Source organism: Rhea pennata, chromosome 26, assembly GCF_028389875.1.
Source record: "Rhea pennata isolate bPtePen1 chromosome 26, bPtePen1.pri, whole genome shotgun sequence".
NCBI lineage: Eukaryota > Metazoa > Chordata > Aves > Rheiformes > Rheidae > Rhea > Rhea pennata.
This window is the reverse complement of record NC_084688.1, coordinates 72,455-92,577: the sequence shown is the minus strand read 5'-3', so window position 1 is coordinate 92,577 and position 20,123 is coordinate 72,455. Positions and strand designations below refer to the sequence as shown.

Below are 20,123 nucleotides of genomic sequence, written 5' to 3'. Positions count from 1 at the left end.
AACCAACAGCTCTGAGTTTTCTGTGGGAGACCCTTTGTATTAGTACAGCACTATCCTAACTCAGTCACACATTTCCACACTAAGTCAGGCATACCATAAACAAAGCCTCCTCTCCCAACAATGCAATGACTCATTTCATCTGCAGGTCAGACAGAACCACAACTTAATTTATTTTATTAGAAAGGAAATGTTTGATAGTCCATGTGATACTTAACAGTTCTCACTTCTATTTAATGGAACCATGCAAGCAATTCAACAAGTCAGAGTGTACTTCTACAAACTGCTTTTCAAGCACCTGTGTGCTGCCCTACTGGAAGCAATCTATATATGTACTGGTTCAGATCAAGCTTTCAAGTTTAAAAAACAGTGAAGGGAAGCACTATAATTCAATACAAACCTCAGGAGCCATTCTCTTCTGCTATTTAGGACTTTATCCTACACCTGATACAAGCATTACTCCATACAGATATTCTTTCTTCCCTGCTAAAGTTTTTTCTTCAACATTTGCTCTTCACAATTTTTTCTAGTATGATTTTAAAATAAAAATAAAACAATTAATATCAGATTATTTCAACCACAACAGCAAAAGATACAAATATTCCTGGAAATACAGTGTATATTAAGACAAGGCTCTGAATGTCTTTATTACCACTCTTGAATCCTCTGTGTGTATTGCACATACCCACACTAAATACAAAGTTGTATACACTTCACTTTACATGAGAGTGCATCTGTGCATTTGCATATATACTTCTACATTCCAAGAAGCTCCTGCACTCAGATTTTAGGCACCTGTGTGTGTGTGGAAGAGAAACTTTAGAAGATACAGTACTTCAATTAAGAGTGAGTGGAGAGAGATGTGTTGGGGCTCTCAGAAAATGGTGTTCTGGTGGGATACAAGACAAAGCTTAAATAAATCACCCTCGAGGTCAATGCAAAGCACATACATGTGAAAACAGCTGTTATCATCAGAGTTAACCCTCTAAAGACACTTCCTCATTGCAACAGCTCTGAGAAGTGACAGAATTTTGCGCCATTTTAAAAGACCAGAATTTGCAAAAGATACTTTTACTAGACAAGAGCAGGAATTCTGTCTCCCTCATATTACATGATCTAGCTTAGTAGTTGGAGTTTGGGTATCTAAACCACCTAACACATATTCTTTGACAGTTTGAGAAACTTCCCAAAATACTACAGTGCTCTGTTTTAGGGCTTCAGTTTCCCCTCCCTCACTAACTGCTCATTGAGCTGGCAAAGCTGCCTTAGAAAGCCATCATTGGGGCCAATCTCTCGCTTCTGACGGACAGTACTCAATGCAGATTTGACATCCATGTTCTGGCGAAGCATGAGGTAGGCGATGACCAATGTAGGAGAACGGCTGTAGCCCTCGCGGCAATGCACAAACACTTGGCCTGCAGGGAAGACAGGTCATAACTTGGGTTATGAGCTTATCTAGGACAGAAGATAAGCGTGAATTAGCTAGGATCTAAAAGATAGTATTAGTCCTCTAGCAACTTGGAACTCTAAATTCTGAATGCTACAGAAGACTTAGAGAACCTGGAAGATAGATGCTACTGCTCTCTTAGTAGCAACACAATCTGTCACCAAGAAAAATGCAGAAAAAAGTGGTTGTATATCACAGACAATCACACTGCGATGTATTTGCTGCTACATTGCAAAAATTCAAGCTGTGCCTAATTTACTACACTTCTCCACTCTCTGTGTTTTGGAATAAGCCTTGCCTCTCAGGATGTCCAGTACTGGCAATCAAAAATAAATGGCGCACAGTTTAAAATACACTAAACTATAGACAGAGGGTACAGAGAAATGTGCTATCTGTAATGTACTACACCTCTTAAAAGATACTTAGCCTTTACTGCATTGCTGTATGCTAACCCTATGCCGGATGACACCTGGCTACTTCCCTGGCCATTTATGAAGTCACATAAACACTTAAGTAAATGAAATTTTCTGACTATTCAGCAACAAGAACAGGAAGCATCTAATCACACTCATGCCAGCACCAACAACATGCTTCCAGCTAACTGACTGGGGAAATCATTCCACATATTTGTTGGGGCATTCAACAATAATAAAACAGGCCACTTATCCCTGTGAGAAATCTGACTTAATTTGATTCCTTCTCAGCTGCTTCCTCTTTGACCTGCTTTTCCAAACATAAAAATGTTCCTCTCCTCAAAGGCAGGGAGAGATGTGGCCCCAGACTAGTCTCCAGAGTAAATTTTTTTTCTGAGACAAGAGAACAAATGAACCATATGCATATATTTTCATGATCTCCAGATTGCTCTGAACTACACCAACAGAAAGCCCAGTACCGCATTTGCCTTAAAATGAAGTCTTGACTAAGACTTCATTAAGTCTTAATGACTTAGTTGCAAGTTAAACAACAAAACAAAAACCAATTCATTCTTAACATTTCCTGAGACCCCATAGCCATAACTTTACAAAATCTAAATATTCATAAGTAGATATGTGGAAGAGAATTCACTTCCCCTCTGCAAATGTTCTAAAACAAAAGGGTTTCTAGCCTTCCTCCATGAGAAGCAGTGAGCTTTATAGCTGCCTTTAGTAAACCAAATCTGCCTTCATTTACCTGCCTTCCAGAACTTCATGCAATTACAATGATAAAATGAAACTGCAGAAGAAGATACTGCTGCACTCCTCTTAATTGTCCTTACTCAGCCTTCAGTAGTTAACAAAGACTGTAAAATTTCAGTAGTGCACTAATCTGAGAACTGGCTCCAACCTGACAAGCTCTTTGTCTGCCATGGTAAGAGAACAATGGCAGGCCTGGTGGACAGCTACTAAGACTGAAAGAATCCTACCAAACAGAATTGTTACTGCAAATTCAGAGTAATTCTGTGACTGCTCGGATTACTATGAGGTATTATTAGTCACACTCAGTTGGGAGAGTCACAGCACAGCTAGCACTGTTAAACTCTTCCTCCTACCATAACCTGTTTTAGTGGGCCACAAAGCTAACTGGAAGAGCTGCATTTTAATTTTTAGACTTTTTCACACTGTACCAAATTTAAGCTGTAATTTCTTTCCATTATGAAAAGCAAACTACAGCTTTAGTCCATCTTTTTGCCCATTTCAGAGAAAGAACTTCTAAAATTATGGGAGTTCCTCCTCTTTGATGTTCCATCATGAAGTGAGAAAGAAATTAAACATAAGCAGAAACAAATGGCATACTGTCTGTCAAACAACAAGAAGCACTGTCTGGCCCACTGCACTATGCCCTAGGATTTCTGCTCTGAGGAAATATATTGTAGAGAAATGTGGCAATCAGCAACACTGCAAATATGATCTCCTGCCTTCCTGTAATCCTAAGGAATAGTGAAGTAATTGTCATAAAAAACCTTAACAACTTAATGCAATAAGAATTACAGGGCCACAGTCTCTAAACTTTTTGTACACTTGGAGACACTTAGAAAAAAAACATAGCAGGTTGTATGAGTATTCTTCAGCTATGCAGTACCTATATCAATCCTTCCTCTAATTTATACTTTCTAGCGTCCCAAAACAACTTTTAGACCCTACATTTATTTTTTTGATTTTTCATATGATTCGCTACATCTCTAAAGAAAAGTAAGAACACATCCGCCTAGAAAGGATATAATAGCTGTTTCACTTTCCAAAGTAATTCTTGCAATGATAGACTTCCATTTGTCATATACTGGAGACTCACATTTATAGACAGCAGATTAAGACACTTTATTGTGTATTCAGGCACCTTTGATCCTGAGTCTTGATCTGAATTCCTGACTTGGTTGTTCAGCCAAAAATCTGAACAAAGAACCATTTTAAACAGTGAAATAAATGACCACGAAATGTATACAATGCACTGAAAAAAGTCAGAAAGTTATTTCAGTTTGCCTTACCATCCTTCTGGGAAAGTGCTTTCTCAATAAAATCAGCTGCCTCCTCAAAATAGCGACTGAGGTTAAATTCTTGCGTATCGTTAGCTTTAATGCCATGGTATCTGATGCCTGTGCCTTCATAGAACTCTGCATTAGTGTTCACATGCATGAATGACTTCCCCTCTGCTGCATTCAGAACATGGGTTATTCCCAGACGCTGCAGCCTTGTAATGTTCTTGGCTATGAACCTGCATGATAAAAAGTGTCAAGAAAACAATTAGGACTCAGTGAATTCTGTCGGTATTTATGAAGTCCCCAGAAGCTATTGATAACTAAAACCTTTGATTTTCCTGTAAACAGATGCCAAATATATTTTGCTCAGAACTAAATTAACTACATATTACATACTCTCAGAAATATTTAGAGCCATGATGGTGTATGAAAATGCCACTTTCTTAGGTGACAACTGAGCAGAGAACACTTGAAACTTCATGGCTAGGAAAGCAGTACTTGCTACTCTAGTAAAAAGTCCAAACAGAAAGACTTTTATCTGAACTTAGGCTTTCCTCACAGCATCCAAGACTGACAGTTGGATAGCCCTGTCCCTCCTCCAAAAAACTGCATATGGAGGGAAACTGAAAACAAGGTGAAACAATAGGGGTTCCTTCTCACAGAAACATAGAATGTAATCAAAAGTAACTGTTCCTGTATCTTCAAAGGTCTCATCTGAGGACTCCTGCGAGGTTTAGTCCTCTGTCCCTATGGTATTCAGCATCCTTGAAGCCATGGACAGATCTGGCAAGACTATCCAAAGGCCAGGAGTATAGAGATATAACTCAGTCTTTGCCATTCAGTGTTCTCATTAAAAGTGTTCCTTCAATGTTTAGTGTTCCAGTTGAAATCAATCTCTGAATGGAGAAGAATCCAGTTGAGTGATGTTTAGCATGAAAGAACTGCATACTTTTAAGTAGCTAAATCCTTTGCAACTCCTTAGTTCTATCAAATACCTAAATAATTGTAGCAAAAAAACCCTCTGCTTCCATCTTTAAGAGGCTAAGACAGTGCCCTATCCTGTCAGTAAAGAATTTGGCAGGATGACATATAACAATGACGGCTTTCAGGCTAGATGATAACAATTAGATCCAGAAATAACGCCTGATAAGAGCTGATAAGAGCTCCAGTAGGTACAATGGCAAACAATTAATCTACTTAGTAACACAACTGACTATGAATAAATCTCTACTTCTGCACTGGAACACAATCTGCAAGGACCATTAACTCATTGTGGTAAACCACTACTTTTCATCCTGAGTTTGAATACTCCCTTTTATGTCAGTCCCAACATTAGCCTCACTTTCTTAGAGAGAGAGAGAAAATATATATATATATATATATATATATATATATTTAATTATGCCTTGTGTCTCCCCCCCAGAATCTAAGATCACGAATCAACATTAGTAGTGTGCGATGGAAGACATTAGTCTGAAAGATAATTCAGTTCCTGCACATTTTGTGAAAAGAGGCAGCCTAAAAAACATTTTTTGTTTTGTTTTTAAAGGCAGCTTTCACTATGTGTCTAACTGAATGTGGAAACAGAAATCTTTTAGAAAATCTCCTTAAGGCTCCAGCCCTAAATTGCAAATACAAGGAGTCTTAACATTAAGCAGAGCTCCAGACGAGCATCTGTGTAGTATCCTTTTAGATAAGTTTATAAGAGATTGCAAGCTACCTAAGAGTTTTGGCTGTACACTTAGCTACTCTAAAGAAAAAATAAAATAAATATCTGAATTAGTTAGGTTATATCTACACGCATCTCTGAGTCCTGTTCATTGACTCACCATTTTCATGTAATTCAAGGTTATATGAACATCTACAGCATTCATTTTCTCCTAATGACAGTTCACTCTAAATTGTACTGTAAGCAGATGAATTCTTATGTAGGAGTGAAGCTTCTGCATTTTCTGCTGCTTGTGCCCAGCAACTACGGCACTGAGACAAATATTTGTAAAGATTTCATTAGCCAAACAAATGTTGACACATTTTCCATCTGGCAGGACATCATCTGTGCCAGCGGACAAGCACCAGTGCCAGGGGAATTCTGCTTGCAATAAAAAAGTAAATCCTGCAGAATGAGGGCAAAACAAAAAGTATTAATTCAGCAGCAAGTTTCCATGCTTAGTGTGGTGAGTATATGGTATAAGTAACAGAACACACAGCTGATATTGGTTGGAATCGATAGGAACTTCTGTGCTGGAATCACGGCTGCATCTGACAACACAAACTAGCTCAGCTGGAGGCAAACTCCCTCTCAGTAAAAGATTTCCACAGATTTATAGCTAATTTTCTCCACTCAGCTACAGCTGAAAAATCTATATACCATTTTCTCCCATTCCAAACAGTCCTAGGATCCCTCCTGTCCTTGACATTTCAGTCCAACTGCATCATGTTCAAATGCTAGCTCCTCTGAATAGTGAAGAGAAGCTACCATCAGCTTCTATTTCCCTAAGAAAATTCATGGGATCTTGTCAGTTCTGAATATGGAGATTTCCTGGCCCTGGTCCTGTAATCTGAGTATAGCAGTAAGAAGTTTATCTTTTCAGCATGGACTTACTAGCCACAAAATACTCATGTCTTAGAGATCCATGTATCAGGTAATTAAAGGTACATGAGGCTACACAGGATTGCCATATGGCATTATTCATGCACCTGGCCGCCTCAGCAAATAAACCGAGGCCTTAATGTGGAGCAAGAAAATGTCAATGACTAGGTAACTCTGTCTCAGTCTTGTAACACATTTAATTGTTATAATTGTTATGTCTATAGTTATGTTCATGCCAAACTGTTTCCTCATCACTTCTTCCTTTATAGATCTTGAATTTAATGTTAATTTCAGAAGAACACCTTTCATATTTATCATATGAACTTCTAGCACGTTAAGAACAAAGAATTGCTTCATAGGTTACATACACATATTCAAGCAGCCACAAAATTCAGACTGGGCATTCATAACTAGAACCCTTTTAGTAAATACAGTCCTGGACATGTGGCTTGAATTGTTACAGGCATCCAATAGTCTGTGAAAAAACAACATAATTCCTTATCAAGCAGTTCACAAAGCTAAGATGTTCATAAATGAAGATATGCTTGCTTCCTGGCAAAACACTGATTTTGACAGTACATGGTCCCTCTGAATAACAACCCTACCCTCCAGTACGTTGACTGCTTTCCCAATTTTTGTTTTATCTGCAACCTTTATGAAGATGCATTCTGTTCCACTGTCCTGGTCATTAAGATGTTTTATTCAAGCACCTATTCAATTGTACATTGAATACATTGAATTGTACTTCGTGTATTCTGAATTGCTTTAATGTGTTATTGCCTGAAAAATACATAATCATGCTAAGCTGTCATGTATATAATAATTCCTGTTTTGACTCTTGTCTTCAGGAACATGGTACTCTTTGAGAGGTTATAATTCTCTACTGTAGCACACAAAAACATTCATTTCAAAATATTTTGTTTTATCTTTATACCTTTGTGTTTTCATTAGTTATTCTCTTCATGTATTGCATGGAAGATCTACTTTGGCTCTGTCTATTACTTGAAGTTATCCAACAGATTAATTGTTATCCTACGCTATGTCACAATTTAATCTCATCCACCTGTATGCCTCAGCATGCTTATTTTTACCTAAAGATGAATCATTCATAAGGGAGAAGCAACCTTATGCAAAATACTCAAAGGATTTCAAACAGAAGTTCCTGAATTGTACTCAGATGTTTTCATTTCTTTCTGCACTAGCCTGTTCAAATCCCACTACTCTTATGTCAGGTATTGGGATTCCAAGCTCTCCATGTTAAAACTCTATACAGATAATACTCTATATTACTCTGTAATACTCTATACAGAAGACTACTCTATGAAGTCTTACTGTTTTAAAATTACTGCCACTTGTAGTCTTCATATTAGTAAATATAGCTCTACATTGCAGGAAAGGTTTGACGTATCCAAGACATAGCAGCGATCTGAATGCCAGAGCAAATATCAGATCACTTTGTTTTCCTGCTATACTGCTCTCCAAGACTTCCTTGTAGCTCAGTGCAAAGTGCTTCTGATAAGTCCTCAGAGATTCAGAGAGATCTGTGCAACAAAGGGCAAAGCCAAAATATGCATGTCTCAAGCCACCTGTTCATATAGTCTATCTGTGAATCACAATTTTAGCTAGATTTCTTTGTAATTCAGCACAAATGAAGATTCAAGTTTTTCTGCTGTGTTACGAGTTAGGAATCTCACTTCAGTATGCATTCTTAGAACAATAGCTGGGTAATAGAACATTTTACAGGAGATATTTTGTGAGAACTACTGTGATTAACTTTCTAGTCTAATGTCTCTTGAATTTACTTTGTAGCAAGATTTTATCATATTAATTGGATACTTGACCTTTCATTTTCACAATCAGAATAAGTAACTGCTTAGAATTTGTGGCATTCAAACACATCTGACATTCCATACCAACACAAAATGGTAATATAAAAATCATGCTGTATGTGTTTCTGCAAAAAAAAACATGCATACAATTATAACAGCATTATCCTCTGTAGTCAAAGTCCAACAGGGACAGAAGAGATGTCTGGAGATTCTTAACTGCAAAAGAATGTTTTGCTTGCAAAGCGTCTGTGGATGAAGAACAATATCCACTTTGTGAGTGGACAGGGAAGAGGGTGTCACTATGCTAAAGTTGTGACATCACTACAGATCGCTGGAAGGTATCACTGAACCTCATACACAGTACTGCAGGTTTTTAAACAAAAAGCCCTGTTTAGATGGGGAATAGTTTCAGATCTTAACCTTTCTTATGACAAGCTATGCTGTCCAGAGTTCAAACTGTGTATTTCTACTCAAAGCACATTCCTACTAGGAAGAGCAACACGCTTTACAATATAACCTAAAGAATAATTAAATATATTAAAAAATGAAAGTGATTTTTAACAAATGACAGATGTACCAGGTGGAGTATCATCTGCTGGAGTGGGTCTGTTCATTTAATATCCATGCAGCTGTTCTCTCTTCACAGTCACTTGGGGAGGTGAATGCTAGTCAGACACATACTGTACCAAGACAGCTTCAAATATACTCCAGGTTCTATGTGAATGCTTGAGCAGAACAAGACAGGCTAATGAACTGCAAATACAGGGCCCAAACAAGCCTATGTTTATTCTTGCACACAGTAGTAAAATGTATTGTACACTGTTGGACCTATATCTGCACAAAGGCCTGGAGGCTGTGCGTGAAAAAGTTTCACTCCTCCAGGAGTTCATAGTGGAAGGAGTCAAGCGGGAGATCAAGATCTTCTCTCTTAAGCCTTAACTTAATGTGAGCAGAGTACAAAAAGGAGGAAAAAAAAGAGAGTACACAAGAGAACTGATGCAAGAGATACAGAAGGGGAAACTGAATTAATAAGAGATAACAGGAATTGAATGCATAACTGAAATCATAATCTTCGTGCAACAAATAAACAAAATAGTTGAGTTTGGGAGGGACCTCTGGAGATCATCTGGTCCAACCCTGCTGCTCAAGTAGGGTCAGCTAGAGGGGGTTGCCCAGGATGGTGTTCAGTTGGGTTTTGAAAATCTCAAAAAATGGAGACTCCACAACCTCTCTGAGCAGCCTGTTCCAGAGTTCAACCATCCTCACAGTGAAAAAAGTGTTTTCTTACGTCCAAACAAAACATACCTGAGGAAGAAAAAAAGAGATACTGCTGAATCTTAACTTTCTTTCCTACTTCTAAAGGCTTTTATCACAGCCATATTTGTATCCCTCTGGCTCCCATCATGTGCATGACTATTAGGATGAAGTTTTGCAGAGCACAGAATGCACAAAGATTCATTTGACAATCACAGAGAGAGGGAAATGATTCCTATTAAAGTCTTGCTTCCTGTAAGTACTTTTGCCCATGGTCTAATATCCCTGTTGCTACTATACCCTTCTTGCTCGTCTCCAACTCTTCTGACATGTGCTTATTGCACAAGTGGTGCAATGTGACTTCAGCAGACGATCCTGTACATATACCTCACGGTATCTTGTCTTTACTTCCCTTCTGTACAGACAACCAATGCTGATGACCACTGCTAATTAGCAAGACTACAAAATACTATGGAGGGAAAAAGAAAAGCCTAGTGCTAACACAATACAGATCTATTTCATGCTGAGTTTTGGGAGCGGGTTAGCTTGTTTTTATCTTATTTCAGTCCTGTTTTCAGTTAGATTTGAGACTTCAGGAGGCTGGCAAACTTTTTGCAGGTGTTGTTGATGAGCTGCGCTCGGTTCGGTGAGACGCCGGCCGCCAGGAGGAGCCTCCAGCGCCTCTTCCCAGGCAGACAGCCCCGTGCCCTGGCGGCCCGGCCACGCAGCTCGGCCGCCCAGGGCCGCACGGGTCTGGCAGGCCTGGCCTCCCGCCCCGCCGCCGCGCCTCCCGGCTCAACGCCCTTGCAGGAAGCTGCTCAGTCAGCCTCCCGGGTCCTGAGTCCCAGGCGGCCCCGCACTCCACCTGCTCCGAGCAGCCGGGCACGGGGCTGGAGATGCGCCCCCGCCGCCCGGCCCAGCCCGCCGCCGCGGGCACTCACGCGTTCCCCACGTGGATGCGCGGCACCACCTCGTTGCTGTGCGCGCTCGGCAGGCTGTAGCAACCACTGCCGTTAGCCAGCAGGTCGTTCAGCTCCTCCACGGAGATGCGGTAGTCGGACATGGCCAGGCCCGCTCCCTGCCGGCCAGGCACAGCACCCCACGGCTCCGCAACTGGGGCTGGCGCCGGGGCTGGGGCCAGGCCCGCTCCCGTCCCGCCCCACCGGGCACTGGGCACCTCCCAGGAGGCGGAGTCGCCTCAGCTGGTTCCGGCGGCAGCGGCCGACTGGCTGCGACAGTTTCCTCGCGGTGCTGGGGGCTACGTGGTGTCCTTCGGCTGCGGGCTGGGCAGACTCGGCCCCGGGCCCGGCGGGGCATGGACGCAGCGACCCTCACCCTGAAACTGCTCCTGATCGGGGACAGCGCTGTGGGGAAGTCCAGGTGCGGCAGCGCGGGCGGCGCGGGCGGGGCGCGCTGCGCACCAGGCTGAGGGCTGCTATCTTCTCCCACAGCCTCCTACTGAGGTTCACCGAGGGCGCCTTTGAGCCGTGCCAGAAGCCCACTATCGGTAAGTGCAGCCGCGCGGTCCCGAACTGGGGGCTTCGGCTTGCTCTTGCTTGGGTCCCGTAGGCGAGAGAGCAGCGGAGCGGGGAGCCGGGGTCGGTCCAGTGCTTGGCAAGAGCAGGCCGTGAGGGGAGCGGCGGGCAGGCGAGCAGTGAGGGGATCGGCGGATGTCAAGGCAATCCCTTGGCGTGCTCGTTGTGATACTTCTTCCCTTCTTCTCGTGTCATAGGTGTTGATTTTAAAGTGAAGAAAATGGTGGTAGATGGCCACACAGTACAGCTTGCAATATGGGTAGGTTTAGTTCTGTAGAGAGAGTTTGGGGGAGGACTGGGACTAGGAAAATTCCTTTAATTCTCCCAAATGAAAGGAAAGAGACTGAACCTCAGAAGGAAGAGTTTTTATGCATGTGGCCCTCGGTATCTGAGAAAGAACACAGTATTCTGAAGTCAGTAATTAGATTATTAGAAAGAATGCACAAATGTGTCTTAGGCTGATATTAATGCAAGCAACATAAATGCCAAAACTTGTATTATTTTCTTGTTTCTCATCTGACATGTACAGAATGCAGAGCAAGGATGATAAAGTCACAGTTGCTGTAGTTAACATACATATTGCTTGTATTCTGAACAAACTGCATGCAAAGCAGAAGCTCTGCAAAGAGTAATGAACAAATTTTTGGTCTAATAATCATACAGGGTGTGTCTCCTTGCTATGAAATCAAAAGCAAGACCAGAACCTGCACAAGTTGAATAGCTGGAAAAGGCACTTCTGCTGTTGTCTCTAACAGCTTCAGGAGATAGTGCTAATTAGGATTTAAAAAACTAATATAATTGCACTATGTGAAATAAAAACTTAAATGCATATACAGAGTGTCAAGGTGAAAGAGAGGCTTCTACTTATTATTCTAGTGTGTCTGTGTGTACCTAAGAGTACAGTCTGTTTAGTAAGAATTACATGAATTAAATATGTGTATTTCTAATTCTATTTTTTTTAAACAAAGATAGAGGGAATAAATGATAACATAGCTGTTAGTCTCTCTATTGTAATCTGTGCCTGTATTTAAATAAAGAGAGGTTTTTTTGTAACAATGATCTTTGCGTAATTCCTTTGTCTCTTTCTTGTTCAATCTGGGGGATTTTGAATTTCACATTGTACTCTAGGAGCTATTTGGAAGCTTCATGAGAGTGAATATGACATTGCAGTAATAATTGAACAAAATTACTGATTTTAAATTTCTCATCTTCTTGGCATCTCAGCAGCCTTGAAATACTTCTTACTAACTAGAGTCTCTTTTCCTGCTGTGGATGAGTAATGGTAGATTTTAGAACCACTGTCTCTCTCCTTTCTTGCAGTGTCTGTCATTGGGAAAACCCTGGTTCCTCACCTTTTTCGGTTCGTCTGACTGCTAACTCACTAAATGCAGTTGCTTGGCTTTCAGCAAGCGTTTTTTTTTTTTTTTTTTTTTTTTTTTTTTTTTTTTTTTTTTCCCTGAGTCCTTTTGACTTAGGTTTCTTACTCCTGGTACAGAAGTCTGTGCCTATTGCTTTATTGCTTTATCTTCTAATGAAGTTCTCTACATGCTTTTCTGCCCCTTTTATCCATTTTCTGTTGTGCTGCTGCTAATGTTTTGTGGCTGCTTCCCTCACTCTGTCTTATGCTTTTACAAGTCCTTACTAATGAGAAAAATGTTGGTTTTTTAGCTTATGTCATGTAATTTAAAATACCTTTTTTGTTCTAAGTGTCTTTGGTTTTTTCTCTGTAGGACACAGCAGGACAAGAGCGCTTTAGAACACTGACTCCCAGTTATTACCGAGGAGCTCAAGGGGTTGTTTTAGGTAGGAGGTATATAGAAGAGAAACATGGTTACAAAAACCGTGAAGTCTTTATTACTAAGTAAATATAAATCTCCTCTCAAAAGAGATTGAGAAAATCAGAGGAACAATTACTATGTTTTTTACAACGCTTCTTCATCATTAGCTCAAGCATTAATTGTACAGAATTTATTGGCAGGACATAGTGTGTCTTCAAAATATTTTAAATTTAAAAATATGTGGATGTCACACTGCAAACCATTGAATAGAAGAATTATTGGCTTTATTCTAATTACTTTGGCAAGATTCTGGTAGTAAGCCAAACTGATCTTCAGATTTGTTTCCCCCGCCGCCCCATTTTTACTTTTCAGAAACAATATTGATGCAGTTCCTATGAAACATCAGGTTTGTAGCACAAATAATGGATGGCTAGTCCCATTCTGTGCAATAGCATCAATCAGTCAAAAAAAAAAAGGGATTCTTATTCTCAGGGCATGGTAAAGGCCAAATAATCTGCTAGACAAAGTATTCTTTCTGACCATGATGCAGCCGGTAGCTTTATTTAACCTTAGTGATTATGTGAATGCAGTTATGAAGTTACTAGTGACAAAAAGTCACTTTTTACTGATATTAGGAATCCCTGTTTTTTAACAGTAGTGCATACATGTATTTATGCTTTAAATGAGATTGATTAAATGAGTAGTTTCAAAACACTTTGTGGCCCTATCCATATCTAGTGGTACAGATAAGATCTCAGCTGTTAAGTTGGTTTTCCCATCACAGGTGCTCATGTTCTGTAATCCCTAATGACTTCATGTGAGTGCAGCTGATGTGTTCCAACTCTGGAAAGACCATATAGTTGATGCAACTATCTATTGTTCCCTAATACTGCTTTTCATTTGAGGCAATACTTAAAGTAGTAGGAACTAAGTTCTGCCATAATGAAGTAAATGTTGATCAAGACTTCACAGCTGTTAAGCTGCTTTTCTTTTGTCACCAGTGTATGATGTTACAAGAAAAGACACTTTCACAGGACTAGAGAGCTGGCTGAATGAGCTGGAAATGTACACCACCAGAAGCAACATTGTGAAGATGTTAGTTGGCAATAAGACTGATAAGGTCAGTTTGGAAATGCATTATCTTACATGCTTCCACTGAATACTCAGTGATGACAGAGTATAAACGTGAGATAAGCTCTGGAAGTTACACATCTGTTATATAGGGAGATGATATGTTCTGTAACTGAGGAAGCCAGGTGGAGCAGTTTCATCTTTTTCATTTACTACCTCACTTTAGAAGCAGATCTTGTTAAGAATTTCATAAAAACTATCCTAGAAAGATGCAATTAATGAGAAAGAAATTGTCTTAAAATAAGATAGCAAAATGTTCTGTCTAAGCTGCTGATGAGAAATGCCAGTGAAGTTAACTGCAGTGCAACAGCATAACTTCTATCTTTTTCAACAGACAGGGGAAGGGGGAGAAGATTTCTGCTCTTGCCTTAAGATGGCTATTAGTGTGTGTCTGTATGGATGCTAAATACATTGTTCTCTGAGTGTTTCTGGGATGGCTTGAAGCATTCGATATGCCTGTTTATGGTGAGATGTATTTCATTCTTGGTTGACTACAAGAGGCTTCCAGCATGGCTGTCCCAAACCAGCTGAATTGGTGTTTACCTGCAGCACATACATATCAAGTAATTGGTACTACTTTTGTCTTGAGATTTTGGTAGTATTTTCCTTTTCTGTCCTTTTTCAAATATGTCACTTCTCAGACATCTTTAATGTACATCTTGAGCCATCTGACTATGGCAGCCTCCTTCTTGGCATGCACCTTGCTCCCCTCCAGTTGGTTTAGAAGGCAGCAGTGCATTCCTGGTGCTTCAGTGTTGCTACTGTTCACTTTGATTCTCTCCACTGGTTCCAACACCAACAACTGACTATAGTGCACAAAGCAAAAATCCTGTCAGTGACTGACTACCACATGGTTTGATAGATTTTTCTTTTTATTTATTTTTTTTCCTTGTTTTCCCCACCCTCTCCTCCCTCCCCCACTTCCCCCTGCAAAACTTCAGGTTTGCAGTGCTGCTTTTCCAGGGAGTTTCCAACTGGCAAGTATAGCTTATTTTAGTGATGTTCTTCATTCATCCTTGCAGCCTGATCGTGAAGTAGACAGAAGAGAAGGACTTCAGTTTGCTAGGAAACGCTCACTGCTTTTCATAGGTATGTTACTGTTTGCCAAAAATGTGTATATTTATATATTTATTTTGGTATTTCTGAGCATGAAGTAATTGCATTTCTTTCTTTTCCCCCCCTCCTTTTTTTCTTTTCCCCCCCTCCTTTTTTTCTTTTCCCCCCCTCCTTTTTTTCTTTTCCCCCCCTCCTTTTTTTCTTTTCCCCCCCTCCTTTTTTTCTTTTCCCCCCCTCCTTTTTTTCTTTTCCCCCCCTCCTTTTTTTCTTTTCCCCCCCTCCTTTTTTTCTTTTCCCCCCCTCCTTTTTTTCTTTTCCCCCCCTCCTTTTTTTCTTTTCCCCCCCTCCTTTTTTTCTTTTCCCCCCCTCCTTTTTTTCTTTCCCCCCCCTCCTTTTTTCTTTCCCCCCCCCCTTTTTTCTTTTCCCCCCCCCTTTTTTCTTTCCCCCCCCCCTTTTTTCTTTCCCCCCCCCTTTTTTTCTTTCCCCCCCCCTTTTTTTCTTTCCCCCCCCCCTTTTTTCTTTCCCCCCCCCCTTTTTTTCTTTCCCCCCCCCTTTTTTTCTTTCCCCCCCCCTTTTTTTCTTTTCCCCCCCCCTTTTTTTCTTTTCCCCCCCCCTTTTTTTCTTTTCCCCCCCCCTTTTTTTCTTTTCCCCCCCCCTTTTTTCTTTTCCCCCCCCCCTTTTTTCTTTTCCCCCCCCCCTTTTTTCTTTTCCCCCCCCCCCCTTTTTTTCTTTTCCCCCCCCCCCTTTTTTCTTTTCCCCCCCCCCTTTTTTTCTTTTCCCCCCCCCCTTTTTTTCTTTTCCCCCCCCCCTTTTTTCTTTTCCCCCCCCCCTTTTTTCTTTTCCCCCCCCCCTTTTTTTCTTTCCCCCCCCCCTTTTTTTCTTTCCCCCCCCCCTTTTTTTCTTTCCCCCCCCCCCTTTTTTTCTTTCCCCCCCCCCTTTTTTCTTTTCCCCCCCCCCTTTTTTTCTTTTCCCCCCCCCCTTTTTTTCTTTTCCCCCCCCCCCTTTTTTTCTTTTCCCCCCCCCCTTTTTTTCTTTTCCCCCCCCCCTTTTTTTCTTTTCCCCCCCCCCCTTTTTTTCTTTCCCCCCCCCCCTTTTTTTCTTTCCCCCCCCCCCTTTTTTTCTTTCCCCCCCCCCCTTTTTTTCTTTCCCCCCCCCCCTTTTTTTCTTTTCCCCCCCCCCTTTTTTTCTTTTCCCCCCCCCCTTTTTTCTTTTCCCCCCCCCCTTTTTTTCTTTTCCCCCCCCCTTTTTTTCTTTTCCCCCCCCCTTTTTTTCTTTTCCCCCCCCCCTTTTTTTCTTTTCCCCCCCCCCTTTTTTTCTTTTCCCCCCCCCCTTTTTTTCTTTTCCCCCCCCCCTTTTTTTCTTTTCCCCCCCCCCTTTTTTTCTTTTCCCCCCCCCCCTTTTTTTCTTTTCCCCCCCCCCCTTTTTTTCTTTTCCCCCCCCCCCTTTTTTTCTTTTCCCCCCCCCTTTTTTTCTTTTCCCCCCCCCCCTTTTTTTCTTTCCCCCCCCCCTTTTTTTCTTTCCCCCCCCCCCCTTTTTTTCTTTTCCCCCCCCCCTTTTTTTCTTTTCCCCCCCCCTTTTTTTCTTTCCCCCCCCCCCCTTTTTTTCTTTCCCCCCCCCCCTTTTTTTCTTTCCCCCCCCCCTTTTTTTCTTTCCCCCCCCCCCTTTTTTTCTTTCCCCCCCCCCCTTTTTTTCTTTCCCCCCCCCCCTTTTTTTCTTTCCCCCCCCCCCCTTTTTTTCTTTCCCCCCCCCCCCTTTTTTTCTTTCCCCCCCCCCCTTTTTTTCTTTCCCCCCCCCCCCTTTTTTTCTTTTCCCCCCCCCCCTTTTTTTCTTTTCCCCCCCCCCCTTTTTTTCTTTTCCCCCCCCCCCTTTTTTTCTTTTCCCCCCCCCCCTTTTTTTCTTTTCCCCCCCCCCCTTTTTTTCTTTTCCCCCCCCTCCTTTTTTTCTTTTCCCCCCCCTCCTTTTTTTCTTTTCCCCCCCCTCCTTTTTTTCTTTTCCCCCCCCTCCTTTTTTTCTTTTCCCCCCCCTCCTTTTTTTCTTTTCCCCCCCCTCCTTTTTTTCTTTTCCCCCCCCTCCTTTTTTTCTTTTCCCCCCCCTCCTTTTTTTCTTTTCCCCCCCCTCCTTTTTTTCTTTTCCCCCCCCTCCTTTTTTTCTTTTCCCCCCCCTCCTTTTTTTCTTTTCCCCCCCCTCCTTTTTTTCTTTTCCCCCCCCTCCTTTTTTTCTTTTCCCCCCCCTCCTTTTTTTCTTTTCCCCCCCCTCCTTTTTTTCTTTTCCCCCCCCTCCTTTTTTTCTTTTCCCCCCCCTCCTTTTTTTCTTTTCCCCCCCCTCCTTTTTTTCTTTTCCCCCCCCTCCTTTTTTTCTTTTCCCCCCCCTCCTTTTTTTCTTTTCCCCCCCCTCCTTTTTTTCTTTTCCCCCCCCTCCTTTTTTTCTTTTCCCCCCCCTCCTTTTTTTCTTTTCCCCCCCCTCCTTTTTTTCTTTTCCCCCCCCTCCTTTTTTTCTTTTCCCCCCCCTCCTTTTTTTCTTTTCCCCCCCCTCCTTTTTTTCTTTTCCCCCCCCTCCTTTTTTTCTTTTCCCCCCCCTCCTTTTTTTCTTTTCCCCCCCCTCCTTTTTTTCTTTTCCCCCCCCTCCTTTTTTTCTTTTCCCCCCCCTCCTTTTTTTCTTTTCCCCCCCCTCCTTTTTTTCTTTTCCCCCCCCTCCTTTTTTTCTTTTCCCCCCCCTCCTTTTTTTCTTTTCCCCCCCCTCCTTTTTTTCTTTTCCCCCCCCTCCTTTTTTTCTTTTCCCCCCCCTCCTTTTTTTCTTTTCCCCCCCCTCCTTTTTTTCTTTTCCCCCCCCTCCTTTTTTTCTTTTCCCCCCCCTCCTTTTTTTCTTTTCCCCCCCCTCCTTTTTTTCTTTTCCCCCCCCTCCTTTTTTTCTTTTCCCCCCCCTCCTTTTTTTTTCTTTTGAACATGGATTCCTGTTGCTACATCAGTTCCATATGCATGGACACAGATCTTAATTTTTTTTCAAATATACTGTGCACTGACTGCAATTGGGAATACTTTTTTTCTGAAAGTGAGATTTATTGCATGTACTGTATAGGCATGGATTTTTTTTTTGACATTATGAGTCTTGCTAGGGCTTTTTTAATTCAGAGCACTGAGGAGTAGAATCTTCCTCCTGATTGATATCAGTGAGGACTTTGGGTAATCTTTTTCCCTCCTGGGTTTCTGTTGCAGCTACATTTAAAAAAAAAATTATGTATACATAATGATACGTACAATGATAAAATGTACAATGTGAAGACAAAGCCAACAAAGATGGAAAAAAACGTGTTAAAAATAAGAGTACCTCTAAGTGAAGCCTCTTGATGAGATTTGGAGAAGGAACTGGAATGAACACATATATTCTACATTCTTTGTTTTCTGACTTATTTGTGGAGTAATTATCTTGTAAATTTGTTATCACAACCTGAGAAAAATTTATTTACTACTCTAGAGAGAAAAGGGGACAGTAGAATTTTTCTAGATGGAAAAAGGAGATACTTCAGACTGATGGGAAGTGTTTGTTAGTTATTGCAATTAACTTAGACGGGCCTCTAAGGGAGAAAGGAAATGAGGTATAATTGTTTATATGTTACAGTATCTTCCATCTGTTTCCCAAAATGGCTTGTTACGAAGAGGAATACTCTCTGCAAGTAAAACAAAACATAGACTTTTCGTTCCTCTCCTCTCTGTAGAAACTAGTGCCAAGACACAGGATGGAGTCCAACATGCCTTTGAGGAGCTTGTCATAAAGATTCTGCAGACACCTGGTCTTTGGGATAAAAGCGCAGAGAAGCGAGTACAGCTGATGGAGTCTTCAACACAACAGGAGAAAAAGTTATGTGGTGCATACTGTCCACTTGCTTAAACCTACAGTTGCCTGTTCTGTCTGAATGGCATGGACTTCTAAAAACATACCAACAGATTCAAGGCTGAAACACAGTTTTGGTTTTGGATCTACACAATTTGTCAAAAACATTCATCAACAATACATTTTTCATTCATTAACAAAATGCAGTTTATCCTTCCCTTGTGCAAAACTGGTATCTTCAGATATCAGTATAATGATTTTCTGGTAACTATCAAATTTTTTCCAAGAAAGCACTATGATTTAGAGTGAGAGTTAATGCTTTTGCTGTTTGACGTTTAACATACGCTTGTTCTGAAATTCCCACCTTAGCACAGAATAAGGCCATGTTCCACTCTGGAACTTTATTGAAAAGTTTCTCTTTCCCAGAATGGCATGGGAGGCTCCTAGGCAGCCAAGTTTTTGTGAATATAATTGTCAGGAATTGTGAGCAATGATGCTCTTTCCCCATTTCAGATGCTTTTAAGCAGTGAAAATTGCTATTTGTCCCCAGAGACAGAGAGAGTTACTACATAATTTCAGAGTTCTAGTGAATATACCTATTATTCTTACATTCTGCAGGGGAAAAAACAGACTTGCCAGTGAAGGATGTAGATTTATCCCTTGCTCCTCTTAAATAACTCTACTGAGGATTGTTGATGATTTGGAGTAATCACTTTAGGACAGTTTACAGTGTGGGTCCTTGCTGCCATTAACAGAGCTCTCCAAACTCATGTTCCTGCCCTCATTCAGCAATTGCAAGACTAAAACCAGGGTTAAATAAAGCAAACTGGTGATGGAAGATTTTTCCACAAGAGATTCTTAATTGCCTATTTGATTATGAAGTTTTGATAACTAGCTGTCTCTCTTTCCTTTTTTTCCCACTAAACTCTGCCTTTTCTTGAAAATAGACTTTGAGTCATGGAAAATGCTATCCTAGAGTGAGATCTAGGCAATAATGCTTCTAGAAGACTTCTGATTGGCTGCTTGTAATACTATAAAAATATCTGAATTTTGGGAACAATGTTTAAAAACAAACTCAAGTGCTTATAAACAAGGAACAGATGCAAAGACACTCTGTCATTACAGGGCATAGACTAATTTCTTTGTTATGACTTGCTGATGATTCATAGCTATTAAAATAATTTAAACTAGTATTAAGAGTGCTTTTCTGAATAACACCAGTGACT

General features: G+C 41.2%; 2 protein-coding genes across 3 annotated transcripts; one reads left to right on the top strand and one right to left on the bottom strand.

The window, feature by feature from the left end:
* Window positions 1-146: 146 nt before the first annotated feature.
* On the bottom strand, window positions 147-10,732 carry DUSP3 (dual specificity phosphatase 3). Its single transcript, XM_062595834.1, has 3 exons — window positions 10,511-10,732; window positions 3,906-4,132; window positions 147-1,412 (listed from the first exon to the last, which is right to left on the bottom strand). The coding sequence occupies exons 1-3, from the start codon at window positions 10,630-10,632 to the stop codon at window positions 1,207-1,209; spliced, it is 555 nt and encodes a 184-aa protein (XP_062451818.1). The 5' UTR covers window positions 10,633-10,732; the 3' UTR covers window positions 147-1,206.
* A 54-nt stretch (window positions 10,733-10,786) lies between these two features.
* LOC134151271 (ras-related protein Rab-18-B-like) lies at window positions 10,787-20,090 on the top strand. Of its 2 annotated transcripts, none has more exons than XM_062595699.1 (7): window positions 10,787-10,949; window positions 11,021-11,076; window positions 11,302-11,363; window positions 12,835-12,907; window positions 13,884-14,002; window positions 15,036-15,102; window positions 18,782-20,090. In XM_062595699.1, the coding sequence occupies exons 1-7, from the start codon at window positions 10,885-10,887 to the stop codon at window positions 18,952-18,954; spliced, it is 615 nt and encodes a 204-aa protein (XP_062451683.1). In that variant the 5' UTR covers window positions 10,787-10,884; the 3' UTR covers window positions 18,955-20,090. The 2 variants fall into 2 exon arrangements, with proteins under 2 accessions (XP_062451683.1, XP_062451684.1); XM_062595700.1 differs by lacking the exon at window positions 18,782-20,090 and adding an exon at window positions 18,035-18,299.
* Window positions 20,091-20,123: the final 33 nt, after the last annotated feature.